This window comes from Hylobates moloch, unplaced genomic scaffold (assembly GCF_009828535.3).
Source record: "Hylobates moloch isolate HMO894 unplaced genomic scaffold, HMol_V3 SCAFFOLD_15, whole genome shotgun sequence".
Lineage (NCBI taxonomy): Eukaryota > Metazoa > Chordata > Mammalia > Primates > Hylobatidae > Hylobates > Hylobates moloch.
The window spans coordinates 93,407,522-93,422,222 of NW_026652290.1; the positions used below are offsets into that span (position 1 = coordinate 93,407,522).

Sequence of the window (14,701 nt, forward strand, 5' to 3'; positions counted from 1 at the left end):
GGGCAACATGACAAAACCCTGTCTCTAATAAAAATACCAAAAATTAGGCCGGGCGCGGTGGCTCACGCTTGTAATCCCAGCACTTTGGGAGGCCGAGGCGGGCGGATCACGAGGTCAGGAGATCGAGACCATGGAGAAACCCCGTCTCTACTAAAAATACAAAAAATTAGCCGGGCGTGGTGGCGGGCGCCTGTAGTCCCAGCTACTCGGAGAGGCTGAGGCAGGAGAATGGCGTGAGGAAGAGCCAGACCCGTCTCAAAAAAAAAAAAAAAAAAAATAGAAAGGGTGCCAGACCTATCTTTTAATATTTTGAAACCCTCTTACTTTTACTAACTGGACTGATTTCTAGCCTTCGAAAAAAGGTTCAGAAGTTTGTGAACAAGACCATTATTCCTCACCAACTAATTCATAATCCCACTTTCTTTCTTTCTTTCTTTTTTTTTTTGTTGTTTTTGTTGTTGTTGTTGAGACAGAGTCTTACTCTGCCTTCCAGGCTCAAGCAGTTCTCCTGCCTCAGCCTCCCAAGTAACTGGAATTACAGGTGCCCACCACCATGCCCAGCTAATTTTTGTATTTTTAGTAGCGACAGGGTTTCACCATGTTGGCAAGGCTGGTCTTGAACTCCTGACCTCAGGTGATCCTTCCACGTCGTCCTCCCAAAGTGCTGGGATTACAGGCATGAGCCACTGCACCCAGCCCATAACCCCACTTTCTTTTTACCTACTTTGATTATGGAACTTGGCACGATGCCCAGATTGCCATAATACAAATTATCCTCCCGAGTTATAACTGCCAGTTCGTTTTCATCTAGGAAAAACAAAACAAGACAAAACGAAAATTGAAATGCTGGTCATTTCTGTGGACAAAAACAGAAGTACGGTCGGGTGCAGTGGCTCATGCCTATAATTCCAACACTTTGAGAGGCCGAGGGGGGCGGATCACTTGAGGCCAGGAGTTTGAGACCAGCCTGGCCAACATGGTGAATCCTCCTTTCTGCTAAAAATACAAAAATGAGCCGTGCACCACCTGTAGTCCCAGCTACTTAGGAGGCTGAGGCAGGAGAATCACTTAACCCGGGAGGCAGAGGTTACACTGAGCAGAGATTGCACCACTGTACTCCAGCCTGGGCAACAAGATTGAAACTCTATCTCAAAAAAAAAAAAAAAAAAAAAGAGTAATATGACAGCTATTTTCTGGTTATAATCACAAAGTTCATGTGGAAAAGCCAAGCAATATGAAAAAAATATAGAGTTGAAACTTTTTTTTTTTTTTGGAGTCTCACTCTGTCGCCCAGGCTGGAGTGCAATGGTGCGATCTGCTCACTGCAACCTCCACCTCCCGGGTTCCAGCGATTCTCCCTGCATCAGCCTCCTAAATAGCTGGGATTATAGTCGCCCGCCACCATGCCTGGCTTATTTTTGTATTTTTAGTAGAGAGGGGGTTTCACCATGTTGGCCAGGCTGGTCTTGAACTCCTGATCTCAGGTGATCCACCCGCCTCGGCCTCCCAAGGTGCTGGGATTACAGGCATGAGCCACCGCACCCGGCTGATTTCATGTTTTGGCTGGGTTGGGTCTGGCAGGCCTATGGTTAATAAGCCAGGTCTAAATATTTCTAGGCTACCAGTGGGTCGGCTACGCACTGACAGCAATGCTGTGGATGGTGATCTTGGCTTCAAAAATGGAAGAAAACAAGGTCTGGTCTCCTTTTTTCACCCGGACGGTATCAACGAGCTGACCTAGAAGGTAACAGTACAGGTGCATGTACATAGTACATGTACAACCTGGGAAAGGGGATGTCTACTACTGGGACCCCACCCACCCCGCCACCACCCAGCCCACCCAGCCAATGGCTCTTCGATGTTCCTTATAGCTTTTGAGAGGTTCGCTATTCAAAGGAGAATTAATCAAGGAAAATATAGCACTGAAACACAATTTTGTTAAGCATGACAAGAAATATGCTTCGGTTTAAGAAAACCCAACCCTTCTGCCAGGCGCAGGGGTGCACGCCTGTAATCCCAGTACTTTGGGAGGCTGAGGTGGGCAGATCGCTTGAAGTCAGGAGTTCGAGATCAGCCTGGCCAACATGGCAAAACCTTGTCTCTACTAAAAATACAAAAAAATCCGGGCATGGTTGCACGCACCTGTAATCCCAGCTACTTGGGAGACTGAGGCAGGAGAATCGCTTGAACCCAGAAGGTGGAGGTTGCAGTGAGCCGAGATCATGCCACTGTACTCCGGCCTGGGCGACAGAGCCAGACTCCATCTCAAAAAAAAAAAGAAAAAGAAAAAAAAGAAAACCCGATCCCCATTAATCTTCTCTATAAGCAAGCTCAGAGGGATGGCCATTGAGTTTTTTGTCAACCAGGGGCTTGAACACAACGGAATGTCTTCTAATACAGGTGACCACTATAAGGAATGGTGACCACTATAAGGAATGGTGACCACTATAAGGAATAAAACAGGCCGGGTTTGGTGGCTCTCATCTGTAATCCCAGAACTTTGGGAGGCTGAGGCCGGAGGATTGCTTGAGCCCAGGAGTTTGAAACCAGCCCGGGCAACAGGGTGAAACCCCGTCTCTACAAAAAATAAGTTAGTTATGCATGGTGGCACACCTGTAGTCCCAGTTACTGGGAGGCTGAAGCAGGAGGATCACTTGAGCCTGAGAGGTGGAGGCTGCAGTGAGCCGCAGTTGCACCACTGCACTCCAGTCTCGATGACAGAGTGAAACCCTGTCTCGAAAAAAAAAAAAAAAAACCATTGTGAGGATAAAACAGGCTGAGTACAGTGGCTCACAGCTGTAATATCCAGACTTCGGGAGGGCAAGGCAGGAGGATTGCTTGAAGCCAGGAGTTTGAGACCAGCCTGGGCAACACAGGAGGACCCAGTCTCTATAAAAAATACAAAAAAATCAGCCAGGCATGGTGGCACATGCCTGTAGCCAGCTACTCGGGAGGCTGAGATGGGAGGATCGTTTGAGCCCAGGGAAGGTGGAGGCTGCAGTGAGCCATGATTGCACCACTGCACTCCAGCCTGGGTGCAGAAGTACAATCAGGACTCAGCACAGCTTCCACCTCCGCAGAGTGAGACCCTGTCTCAAAAAAAAAAAAAAAAAAAAAAGGAGCTTTACTGTGCATGAACTAAATTCTCCCAGGAATACAACCATTAGCCTTCCCCCATGTTAAAGAAATGTTGGCCGGGCGCCATGGGTCATGCCTGTAATCCCAACACTTTGGGAGGCCGAGGCAGGTGGATCAAGAGATCAGGAGATGGAGACCATCCTGAGTAACACGGTGAAATCCCGTCTCTACTAAAAATACAAAAAAAAATTAGCCGGGCGTGGTGGCAGGCGCCTGTAGTCCCAGCTACTAGGGAGGCTGAGGCAGGAGTATGGTGTGAACCCGGGAGGCGGAGCTTGCAGTGGGCCGAGATCGCGCCACTGCACTCCAGCCTGGGCGACAGAGCAAGACTCCGTCTCAAAAAAAAAAAAAGAAATGTTAAATATGAAGCCTCCTGGAACTCTGGAAAAGCAGCCTCAGAGGTGTCTGACTGGCGTTTTTCCCGGACGCGACCTAAAGCTGGCGGAATAAACCTCCATGACGGAGACTCTTGTCACCGTCACTTATTTCAGTTGTCACTGTCTACCTGGCCCTAAGTATCCTGCAAGCCAGGAAGCTAGGGAGGACGCAGAGAGATTCACTAAGTGATTATGGGCTTGTGGTCCACTCTGAACATGGAAGAGAAAAAATAACCCAGTGGTCAAGGGGGTCGCTCTTTCCCCTCCTCTTATCCAGGCTGTACTCGGCCCCTCTGGAGGAGGCCACCGGGCGGCAGCCCCACCCTGGGCCCCTGGGCTCACCTGCATTATGGGAAAACAACAGGCTGTTCTCAAACCACAGGAGCAGGATGCCTGTCTGGCCGGGGGCGATGAGGATGTCGAGAGTCCCGTTATAGTCAAAAGACAGCCCGAAACTCCGGTTGAGGGGGTGCTCTGAGTACTTGAACATGCCCTGGGAGAGAAAGACACCACTCAGCCTCTCCCCAAACCCTACTGTGGAGTCCCACTGAGTCCTAATGAGAGAAGAGGAGTCCGGCTAGCAGGTGCAGGGGAAAGCAAAGAAAGCAAAGAAGCCGCAAGTCTACCTTTCTTTTTTTATTTTTATTAAATACAACTTTATTGTTTTGCTAGGGTTACATTTCAGTTTAACCATTGAAAATTTAGCTCTGAATAGAGAATTACTCTAAGTGTCAAATGCACAATGCATTTTGAAGATTTATTTTATTTATTTTATTTTAATTATTTTATTTATTTTATTTCATTTCATTTCTTATTTTATTTTATCTTATCTTATTTTATTTTATTTATTTTATTTTATTTTAGAGATAGAGTCTGGCTCCGTTGCCCAGGCTGGAGTGCAGTGGCACGATCTCGGCTCACTGTCACCTCCATCTCCCAGGTTCAAGTGATTCTCCTGCCTCAGCCTCCCAAGTAGCTGTGATTACAGGTGCCTGCTACCATGCTGGGCTAATTGTTTTGTGTTTTTAGTAGAGACGGGATTTCACCATGTTGGCCAGGCTGGTTTCAAACTCCTGACCTCAAATGATCTTCCCGCCTCGGACTTCCAAAGTGCTAGGATTACAGGCATGAGCCACTGCGCTCGGCCTCATTTTGAAGGTGTAGTAGAGAAAAATGTAAACTCTCTCATCCATGAGTTGTTTATATTGATTACATACTGAAATGGTACTATTGGGCCAGGCGCAGTGGCTCATGCCTGTAATCTCAGCACTGTGGGAGGCCGAGGCAGGGTGGGGGTTACTTGAGGTCAGGAGTTTGAGACCAGCCTGGCCAATATGGTGAAACCCTGTCACTACTAAAAATACAAAAATTATCTGGGCATGGTGGCAGGCACCTGTAATCCCAGCTATTCAGGAGGCTGAAGCATGAGAATCACTTGAGCCCAGGAGGCTAAGGTTGCAGTGAGCCTGGATTACACCACTGCACTCCAGTCTGGGTGACACAGTGAGAATCAATCTCACATAAATAAAAAAAAGAAAATATACTATTTTAAAATGGTTAAACAAAAATACATTCTTGATGCCGGGCACCGTGGCTTACACCTGTAATCCCAGGACTTCAGGAGGCCGAGGTGGGTGGATCACTTGAGCTGAGGAGTTCAAGACCAGCCTGGCCAACATGGTGAAACCCTATCTCTACTAAAAATACAAAAATTAGCCAGGCGCGGTGGCACGAGCCTGTAGTCCCAGCTACTCGGGAGGCTGAGGCAGGAGAATTGCTTGAAGTTGAAAGGTGGAGGTTGCAGTGAGCCGAGATCGCGCCACTGCACTCCGGCCTGGCTGACAGAGTGAGACTCCGTCTAAAAAAAATTAAATAAATAAATAAATACATTTTTAAAAATGTGTGAGTTGTAACAAAAACCCGGGCTTGGGCAAAGGTCCTCTGAGTAGTTCTTCCCTCTGCAAAGTTACTTACCTTCCCTTGATCCACTACAAGCATCGCAACCTGTGACAAAGAAAAAAAGTGGAAGATTCCGCCTAAAGACCCAACGATTTCTGCCTATGAAACAAACAGAAAAGACTTCAGATGAATAAATCTTAATACACATGCGTTTGTCGGTTTAACTTCAGATTATCTATTCAGTTACAATGAAGAAAAGTCTTTCTTTGAAAAACGAATAATGCCCTCTGTGAAAATATGGCACTCAACTGGGCGCAGTGGTTCACGCCTGTCATCCCAGCACTTTGGGTGGCTGAGGCAGGCGGATCACCTGAGGTCAGCAGTTCGAGACCAGCCTGGTCAACATGGTGAAACCCCATCTCTACTAAAAATACAAAAATTAACCAGGCGTGGTGGTGGGCACCTGTAATCTCAGCTACTCAGGAGGCTGGGGCAGGAGAATCACTTGAACCCGGGAGGCAGAGGTTGCAGTGAGCCACAATCATGCCACTGCCCTCCAGCATGGGTGACAGAGTGAGACCTTGTCTCAAAAAAGAAAAGAAAAGAAAAGAAATGTGACACTTGGGGCAAAAACTTGAAAGAAGACAGCTTTGGTTCGGGTGTTTGGAGAAAATGATATGACCCAGACTGCTAGAAGGCTGCCTGAGTCTTTCATTCCTGCCTAAGAGTCCTCATTCCTGATTGTTGGCTGGACAGCAAAGTGTCTAGCAGCTGACTTGGAACATGAATCAAGGGCCCCACCTAGGGACAGTGAGACAGATTTCCATAGCAGCCCAGCTGGCTACCTCCCACGTCTTTTTTTTTTTTTTTTTTTTTTGAGACGGAGTCTTGCTCTGTCCCCCAGGCTAGAGTGCAGTGGCGCGATCTCGGCTCACTGCAAGCCCCGCCTCCCGGGTTCATGCCATTCTCCTGCCTCAGCCTCCGGAGCAGCTGGGACTACAGGCGCCCGCCAACACGCCCGGCTAATTTTTTTGTATTTTTAGTAGAGACGGGGTTTCACCATGTTAGCCAGGATGGTCTCGATCTCCTGACCTCGTGATCCGCCCGCCTCGGCCTCCCAAAGTGCTGGGATTACAGGCTTGAGCCACCGCGCCCGGCGACCTCCCACGTCTTGCAGAGACAGAGAGAGAGAGAGAGAGAGAGAGAGGAAGAGAAAGAGAGAGGAAGAGAAAGAGAGAGAGAGACAGAGAGACTAAGACCGCTATCTTTTTTCTTTTTTTTTTTTCTTTTTTTGAGATGGAGTCTCACTGTGTTGCCCAGGCTGGAGTGCAGTGGCACAGTCTCGGCTCACTGCAACCTCTGTCTCCTGGGTTCAAGCAATCCTCCCTGCCTCCCCATCTCCAGTAGCTGGGACTACAGGCACCTGCCACCACATTTGGCTAGTTTTTGTATTTTTTAGTAGAAATGTGGTTTCGCCATGTTGGCCAGGCTGGTCTTGAACTGCTGACCTCAGGTGATCCGCCCACCTCGGCCTCCCAAAGTGCTGGGATTACAGCCATCAGCCACAGCGCCCGGCCTTGTTTGTTTGTTTTTGAGACAGAGTTACACTCTTGTCGCCCAGGCTGGAGTGCAATGGTGTGATCTCAGCTCACTGCAATCTCTGCCTCCTGGGTTCAATCTATTCTCCTGCCTCAGCCTCCCAAGTAGCTGGGATTACAGGCGCCCACCACCACACCTGGCTAATTTTCTGTATTTTTAGTAGAGATGAGGTTTCACCATCTTGGCCAGGCTGGTCTTGAACTCTTGACCTCGTGATCCACCGGCCTTGGCCTCCCAAAGTGCTGGGATTACAGGCGTGAGCCATCGAGCCCGGCCTCAAGATCCTTAATTTAATCCCACCTGCAAAGTTACTTTTGCCATGTCAGGAACCATATTCAAAGGTTCCAGGAATTAGGATGTGGACACCTTTGGGGGTCTATTATTCTATCTGCCTTCAAGACCCTCCCTCCACCTACCCATTAGGCAATTATGGGATCCATCTGGCCCTGGAAGGGACTCTAGATCCTGCTCCATCACTCCAAGCAGTTTCTTTTCTTTTTCTTTTTTTCTTTTGCAACAGGGTATCTCTCTGTCCTCCAGGCTAGAGTGCAGTGGCGCGATCATACCCCACTGTAGCGTCAGTCTCCCAGGCTCAAGCAATCCTCCAGCCCCCTGAGTAGCTGGGACCACAGGTACCTACCACCATGCCCAGCTAATTTCTTTTTCAATTTTTTATAGATATGGGGGGCTGGGTCTCACTATGTTCCCCAGGCTGGTCTTGAACTCCTGAGCTCACGTGATCCTCCTTCCTCGGCCTCCCAAAGTGCTGGGATTACAGGTGAGAGCCACTGTACCCAGCCATCAATATATACAATTGATAGCAATAGGGGTTGACTCTTGTCCTGGCTATAGCAATGCTGAGCTCAAATATTGTCTGAGATCACTTCTCCTCTTGAAATGTCCATGATAAAAACAATTCCACCGCCACACGCACAAACATACATGCACGCGCACACACATACACATGTACACACAAAGGCTATTTTAGTAATAATTGGGGATTTTAGTGATGCTAGGTTTCCTTTTTTATTTTTTTGTTTGTTCTTTTTTTTTCTTTTCTTGAGACAGAGTTTCACTCTGTCACCCAGGCTGGAGTGCAGTGGCACAATCTGGGCTTACTGCAACTTCCTCCACCTCCCAAGTTCAAGTGATTCTCCTGCCTTAGCCTCCCAAGTAGCTGGGATTACAGGCACGCCAGGTGCCACGCCCAGCTAATTTTTGCATTGTTCAGTAGAGACGGGGTTTCACCAAGTTAGCCAGGATGGTCTTGAACTCCTGACCTCAAGTGATCCGCCCCCACCTCAGCCTCCCAAAGTGCTGGGATTACAGGCTGAGGCGCTGCGCCTGGACAGCAGTCATTTGATTTGAAGGCCACCTGATTTCAATGTGACCTCATCCTAGCTTAACTGATTACACCTGCAAAGACCCTACTTCCAAGTCAGTTTCCTGCTATGGTTTGAATGATGGCTTCCCCTCCAAAATTTATGCTGAAATCCCCAGTGTATTATCAATGTATGCTCTTTGGGATGAGCATCCTTATAAAAGAGCTCTGGGTTGAAGGGAGCACGGTTTGTTGGTTCTTCCGCCTTCCGCTGTGTGAGGACGCGGCTTTCGCCCAGAGGACCCCCCAACATAGGCACCATCTTGGGAGCAGAGTGCAGCCTTCACCAGAAAGCAACCTTGCTGGCATCTTGATCTTGGACTTCCCAACCTCCAGAACCATGACAAATCAACTTCTGTTCCTTATAAATTACTCGGTCTCAGATATTTTGTTATAGCAGCAAAAATGCCAAAGACAGTTAGAGTCTGAAGTTCCAGGTTGAGATAAATTTTGGGGGGACATTGGTTCAACCCACTACAGTTTTCTCATCTGTAAAGTGAGCATGGTGATGAACTTGATGGTACCAGTCTTCAGGTGGGCATGTGGATGTGTCATAAATTAATATGTTGCCTTTACTAGGGCATTAGCTTTTTTTTCTTTTCTTTTTTTTTTAAGACAGAGTCTCACTCTATCGTCCAGACTGCAGTGCAGTGGTGCTGTCTCAGCTCACTGCAACCTCCACATCCCAGGCTCAAACAATCCTCCTGCCTCAGCCTCCCAAGTAGCTGAGACTACAGGCATGCACCATCATGCCCGGCTAATTTTTATATTTTTGGTAGAGACAGGGTTTCACCGTGTTGCCCAGGCTGGTATTTAACTACTGGACTCAAGCGATCCACCTGCTTCAGCCTCCCAAAGTGCTGGGATTACAAGTGTGAGCCACCACGCCCCTACCCAGCTGGGTGCTAGCTTTTTTTTTTTTTTTTTTGAGACGGAGTTTCTCTGTTGCCCAGGCTGGAGTGCAGTGGCGCAATCTTGGCTCAAGCAACCTCTGCCTCCCGGGTTCAAGTGATTCTCCTGCCTCAGCCTCCTGAGTAGCTGGGATTACAGGCATCCGCCACCACACCCAGCTAATTTTTGTATTTTATTTTATTTATTCGTTCATTTTTATTTTATTTATTTATTTTTTTTGAGATGGAGTTTCGCTCTTGTTGCCCAGGCTGGAGTGCATTGGTGCGATCTCGGCTCACTGCAACCTCCGCCTCCTGGGTTCAAGCGATTCTCCTGCCTCAGCCTCCCGAGTAGCTGGGATTACACGCATGAGCCACCACGCCCAGCTAATTTTGTATTTTTAGTAGAGATGGGGTTTCTCCATGTTGGTCAGGCTGGTCTGGAACGCCCGACCTCAGGTGATCCACCCACCTCAGTCTCCCAAAGTGCTGGGATTATAGGCATGAGCCACTGCACCTGGCTTATTTAATTTAATTTATTTATTTATTTACTTTGAGACAGTGTTTTGCTCTTGTTGCCCAGGCTGGAGTGCAATGGTGTGATCTTGGCTCACCACAACCTCTGCCTCCTGGGTTCAAGCGATTCTCCTGCCTCAGCCTTGTGAGTAGCTGGGATTACAGGCATGAGCCACCACGCCTGGCCCATTTTGTACTTTTAGTAGAGACGGGGTTTCTCCATGTTGGTCAGGCTGGTCTTGAACTCCCAACCTTAAGTGATCTGCCCACCTCGGCCTCCCAAAGTGCTCAGATTACATGCGTGAGGCACCGCACCTGGCCTGTCACTAGCTTTTTATAAGCACTACATAAACGGCATGAATGGTGCCATGATTTTGCCTGACCTAAAACTTTTTGTCTCCTTTCTAACTTTCTAGGCTCCTGAGCTGACTCCATTGACCTGGAATTTTCCCTAACCTCCCAGCCAGTTGGACTTTTTGTTTTTGAGATGAGGTCTCGCTCTGTCACTCAAGCTGGAGAGCAGTGGTGTGATCATAGTCACTGCAGCCTCAATCTCCCAGACTCCAGTGACCCTCCCACCTCAGCCTTCCAAGTAGCTAGGACTAAAACACATGCCACCACACCTGACTAATTTTTTAAAAAATTTTTTGTAGAGATGGGGTCTTGCCATGTTGCCCAGGCTGGTCTCAAACTCCTGGGCTCAAACTATCCTCCTGCCTCAGCCTCCCAAAGTGCTGGGATTACAGGCATGAGCCACCACCCCTGGCCCAGTTGGACTCTTAAAGAGGAAAAAACCCTTGTGCACCCATTGACAGCAATTACTACAATCACAAGGTACATATATATTTATTTTCACATTCTTACCAAATTTAACATACCTGTCTGTCATAGTGATACTTCCAAAAACTGAATCCCCCAGTATTCGAATAATATATATAAGTCTGGGATATCTGATCTCCACGGAAATATGCAAAAACCAAATTACTGACATGCTATTAAAAAAAAAAAAGAATGAATGAAAGAAAGATGCCAGCAAGTACACTCTGAACATTTATCCCAGAGAAATGAAAACTCATGTCTGCACAAAAATGTAGATGTCTGGACGTGACTGTTCGATGGGGCTGTTTCTAATAGCCAAAAAGTGGATACATGCCAGGCGCAGTGGCTCACGCCTGTAATCCCAGCACTCTGGGAGGCCGAGGCAGGCAGATCACTTGAGGCCAGGAGTTCAAGACCGGCTTGGCCAACATAATGAAACCCCATCTCTCCTAAAAAATACCAAAGTTGGCTGGGCGCGGTGGCTCACGCTTGTAATCCCAGCACTTTGGGAGGCCGAGGCGGGCGGATCACGAGGTCAGGAGATCGAGACCACAGTGAAACCCCGTCTCTACTAAAAATACAAAAAATTAGCCAGGCATGGTGGCGGGCGCCTGTAGTCCCAGCTACTTGGAGAGGCTGAGGCAGGAGAATGGCGTGAACCCGGGAGGCGGAGCTTCCAGTGAGCAGAGATGGCACCACTGCACTCCAGCCTGGGCGACAGAGGCGAGACTCCATCTCAAAAAAAAAAAAAAAATACCAAAGTTAGGCCAGGCGTGGTGGCTCACACCTATAAACCCAGCACTTTGGGAGGCTGAGGCGGGCGGATCACTTGACACCAGGAGTTCAAGACCAGCCTGACCAACATAATGAAACCCTGTCTCTTCTAAAAAAAAAAAAAAAAAAAAAAGTTAGGCCGGGCGTATTGGCTCACACCTGTAATCCCAGCACTTTGGGAGGCCGAGGTGGACCAAGCACACTTGAGCTCAGGAGTTCAAGACCTGCCTGACCAGTATGATGAAACCCCATCTCTACTAAAAATACAAAATTAGCCGGGTGTGGTGGTGCATGCCTGTAACCCCAGCTACTTGGGAGGCTGAGGCAGGACAATCGCTTGAACCCAGGAGGTGGAGGTTGCGGTGAGCCAAGATAGCACCATTTTACTCTAGCCTGGGCAGCAAGAGGGAAACTCCATCTCAAAAAAAAAATTAGCCAGCCCTAGTGGTGTGTGCCTGTAACCCCAGCTACTTGGGATCCCAGCTACTCAGGAGGCTGAGCCAGGGGAATCACTGAAGCCTGGGAGGCGGAAGTTGCAATGAGCCGAGATTGTGCCACCGCACTCTACCCTGGGTGACAGTCATAGACTGTTTATGTTATTAGTAAGGCTTCCAGGCAACAGTAGGCTATTAGTAATTAAGTTTGTTTTTGTTTTGAGACAAGTTCTGGCTCTATTGCCCCAGCTGAGTGCAGTGGCATGATCTCAGCTCACTATAACCTGTGCCTCCTGGGATCAAGCCATCCTCCCACCCCAGAGACCTGAGTAGCTGGGACTATAGGTGCGCACCACCATACCTAGCTATTTTTTTCTTTCTCTTTTTCTTTCTTTTCTTTTTTTTTTTTTTTTTGTATTTGAAATAGAGACAAAGTCTCACCATGTTGCCCATACTAGCCTTGAATTTGTGAGCTGGGATTACAGGTGCCTGCCACCACGCCCAGCTAATTTTTTGTATTTTTAGTAGACACGGGGTTTCGCTATGTTGGCCAGGCTGGTCTCGAACTCCTGACCTTGTGATCTGCCCGCCTCAGCCTCCCAAATTGCTGGGATTACAGGCATGAACCACCGCAACTGGCCAGTAATTAAGTTTTGGGGAAGTCGAAAGTTACCCGTGGATTTTCAACTGTGCGGGGTGGAGGGTGGTACCTCTAACCTCTACATTGTTCAAAGGTCAACTATAGATGGATGTATTTATAGTGTGTCAGCTGGTGGATCTGAAAACGTCCCCAAAACCTTTTCCATCTCCCAACTGTGCTCTGAGCCCATGGGAAATAACACTGACCAAGTTCTTGAGACCCAGTCTCAAGCCTTACAGTGTCCTTATTTCTTTTTCTTTTTCTTTTTTCTTTTTTTTTTTGAGACGGAGTTTCACTCTTGTTGCCCAGGCTGGAGTGCAATGGTGCGATCTCGGCTCACTGCAGCCTCCACCTCCCAGGCTCAAGAGATTCTCCTGCCTCAGCCTCTTGAGTAGCTGGGATTACAGGCACACGCAACCATGCCTGGCTAATTTTTTGTATTTTTAGTAGAGACAGGGTTTTGCCATGTTGGCCAGGCTGGTCTCGAGCTCCTGGCCTCAGGCGATCCACCCACCTCAGCCTCCCAAAGTGCTAGGATTACTACAGGAATGAGCCACCGTACCCAGTCTTTTTTTTTTTTTTCGACAATCTTGCTTGTTGCCCAGGCTGGAGTGCAGTGGCGTAATCATGGCTCATTGCAGCCTCGAACTCCTGGGCTCAAGCAATCCTCCTGCCGTAGCTGGGACTACAGGCACATGTCACCACACCAGGCTAATTATGTTATTTTTTTGGAGAGATGGGGTTTCACTATGTTGCCCAGGCTGGTCTCAAACTCCTGGGCTTCAGCAATCCTCTTGCCTCTGCCTCCCAAAGTGCTGGGATTACAGGTGTGAGCCACCATGCCCAGACTTTATGTCTACTCATGATTATTTGTGTTCAGAGGAGAGCAAAAAAAATGAACAATTATACACTTACACTTACCATACAAAACAAACTTCCAGTATAACAACAATTATCGCCAGAGACATGTGTAACAGGGTGTTTTATACCTGAAAGGAAAATATAATTTTGAAATGTTTATGAGTTCCCTGAAGTTTGGAGAAAATTTTTTGTTTTTTGTTTTGTTTTGTTTTTGAGACGGAGTCTTGCTCTGTCACCCAGGCTGGAGTGCAGTGGCGAGATCCCAGCTCACCGCAAGCTCCGCCTCCTGGGTTCACGCCATTCTCCTGCCTCAGCCTCTCCGAGTAGCTGGGACTACAGGCGCCCGCCACCACGCCCGGCTAATTTTTTGTATTTTTAGTAGAGACAGGGTTTCACCGTGTTAGCCAGGATAGTTTCGATCTCCTGACCTCATGATCCACCCGCCTCGGCCTCCCAAAGTGCTGGGATTACAGGCGTGAGCCACCACACCTGGCCTAGAAAAGTTTATTTATTTACTTATTTATTTATTTGAGAGAGAGTCTCCCTCTGCCGTCCAGGCTGGAGTGCCAGTGGTGCGATCTCTGTTGTCCAGGCTGGAGTGCAGTGGTGGCTCACTGCCACCTCCACCTCCCAGGTTCAAACGGTTCTCCTGCCTCAGCCTCTCAAGCTGGAATTTACAGGTGCCCACCACCACGCCTGGGTAATTTTTGCATTTTTAGTAGAGACGGAGTTTCGCCATGGTGGCCAGGCTGGTCTCAAACTCCTGACCTCAAGTGATCCACCCGCCTCGGCCTCCCAAAGTACTGGGATTACAGGCGTGAGCCACCGCACCTGGCCTGGAGAAAAGTTCAGAACAGGGTTTCTCATCCTCAACACTACTGAAATTTGGGAGCAGATGGTTCTCCCTTGCGAGGAGTTTCCTATGCATTGTAGGTTGCTTTTTAGCATCTGTATCTCTACCCACCACTCAATGCCAGTAGCACCTTCCTCTAGTCTTGAAACCAAAAATGTCTCCAGACATTGCCAAGTGTCCTCTTGGGGGACAGAACTGCCCCCTGTTGGCCCGACTCAGTGGTTCACACCTGTAATCCTAGCACATTGGGAGGCAGAGGTGGGCAGATCTCCTGAGGTCAGGAGTTCAAGACCAGCCTGGCCAACATGGAGAAACCCTGTCTCTATTAAAAATACAAAATTAGGCCGGGCATGGTGGCTCATGCCTGTAATCCCAGCACTTTGGGAGGCCGAGGCGGGCAGATCACGAGGTCAGGAGATTGAGACCATCCTGGCTAACATGGTGAAACCCCGTCTCTACTAAAAATACAAAAAATTAGCCGGGCGTGGTGGCAGGCACCTGTAGTCCCAGCTACTCAGGA

General features: G+C 48.4%; 1 protein-coding gene across 1 annotated transcript in view; it reads right to left on the reverse strand.

The window, feature by feature from the left end:
- The window catches only part of CATSPERD (cation channel sperm associated auxiliary subunit delta), a 57,173-nt gene that overhangs the window by 28,073 nt on the left and 14,399 nt on the right, over positions 1-14,701 (reverse strand). The window contains exons 6-11 of the mRNA XM_058428126.1: positions 13,389-13,456; positions 10,679-10,792; positions 5,490-5,573; positions 3,858-4,008; positions 1,642-1,737; positions 725-807 (exon numbers count right to left, since the gene is read on the reverse strand). Coding sequence (XP_058284109.1) covers positions 725-807; positions 1,642-1,737; positions 3,858-4,008; positions 5,490-5,573; positions 10,679-10,792; positions 13,389-13,456 — 596 coding nt within the window. The remainder of the gene's footprint in view (positions 1-724; positions 808-1,641; positions 1,738-3,857; positions 4,009-5,489; positions 5,574-10,678; positions 10,793-13,388; positions 13,457-14,701) is intronic.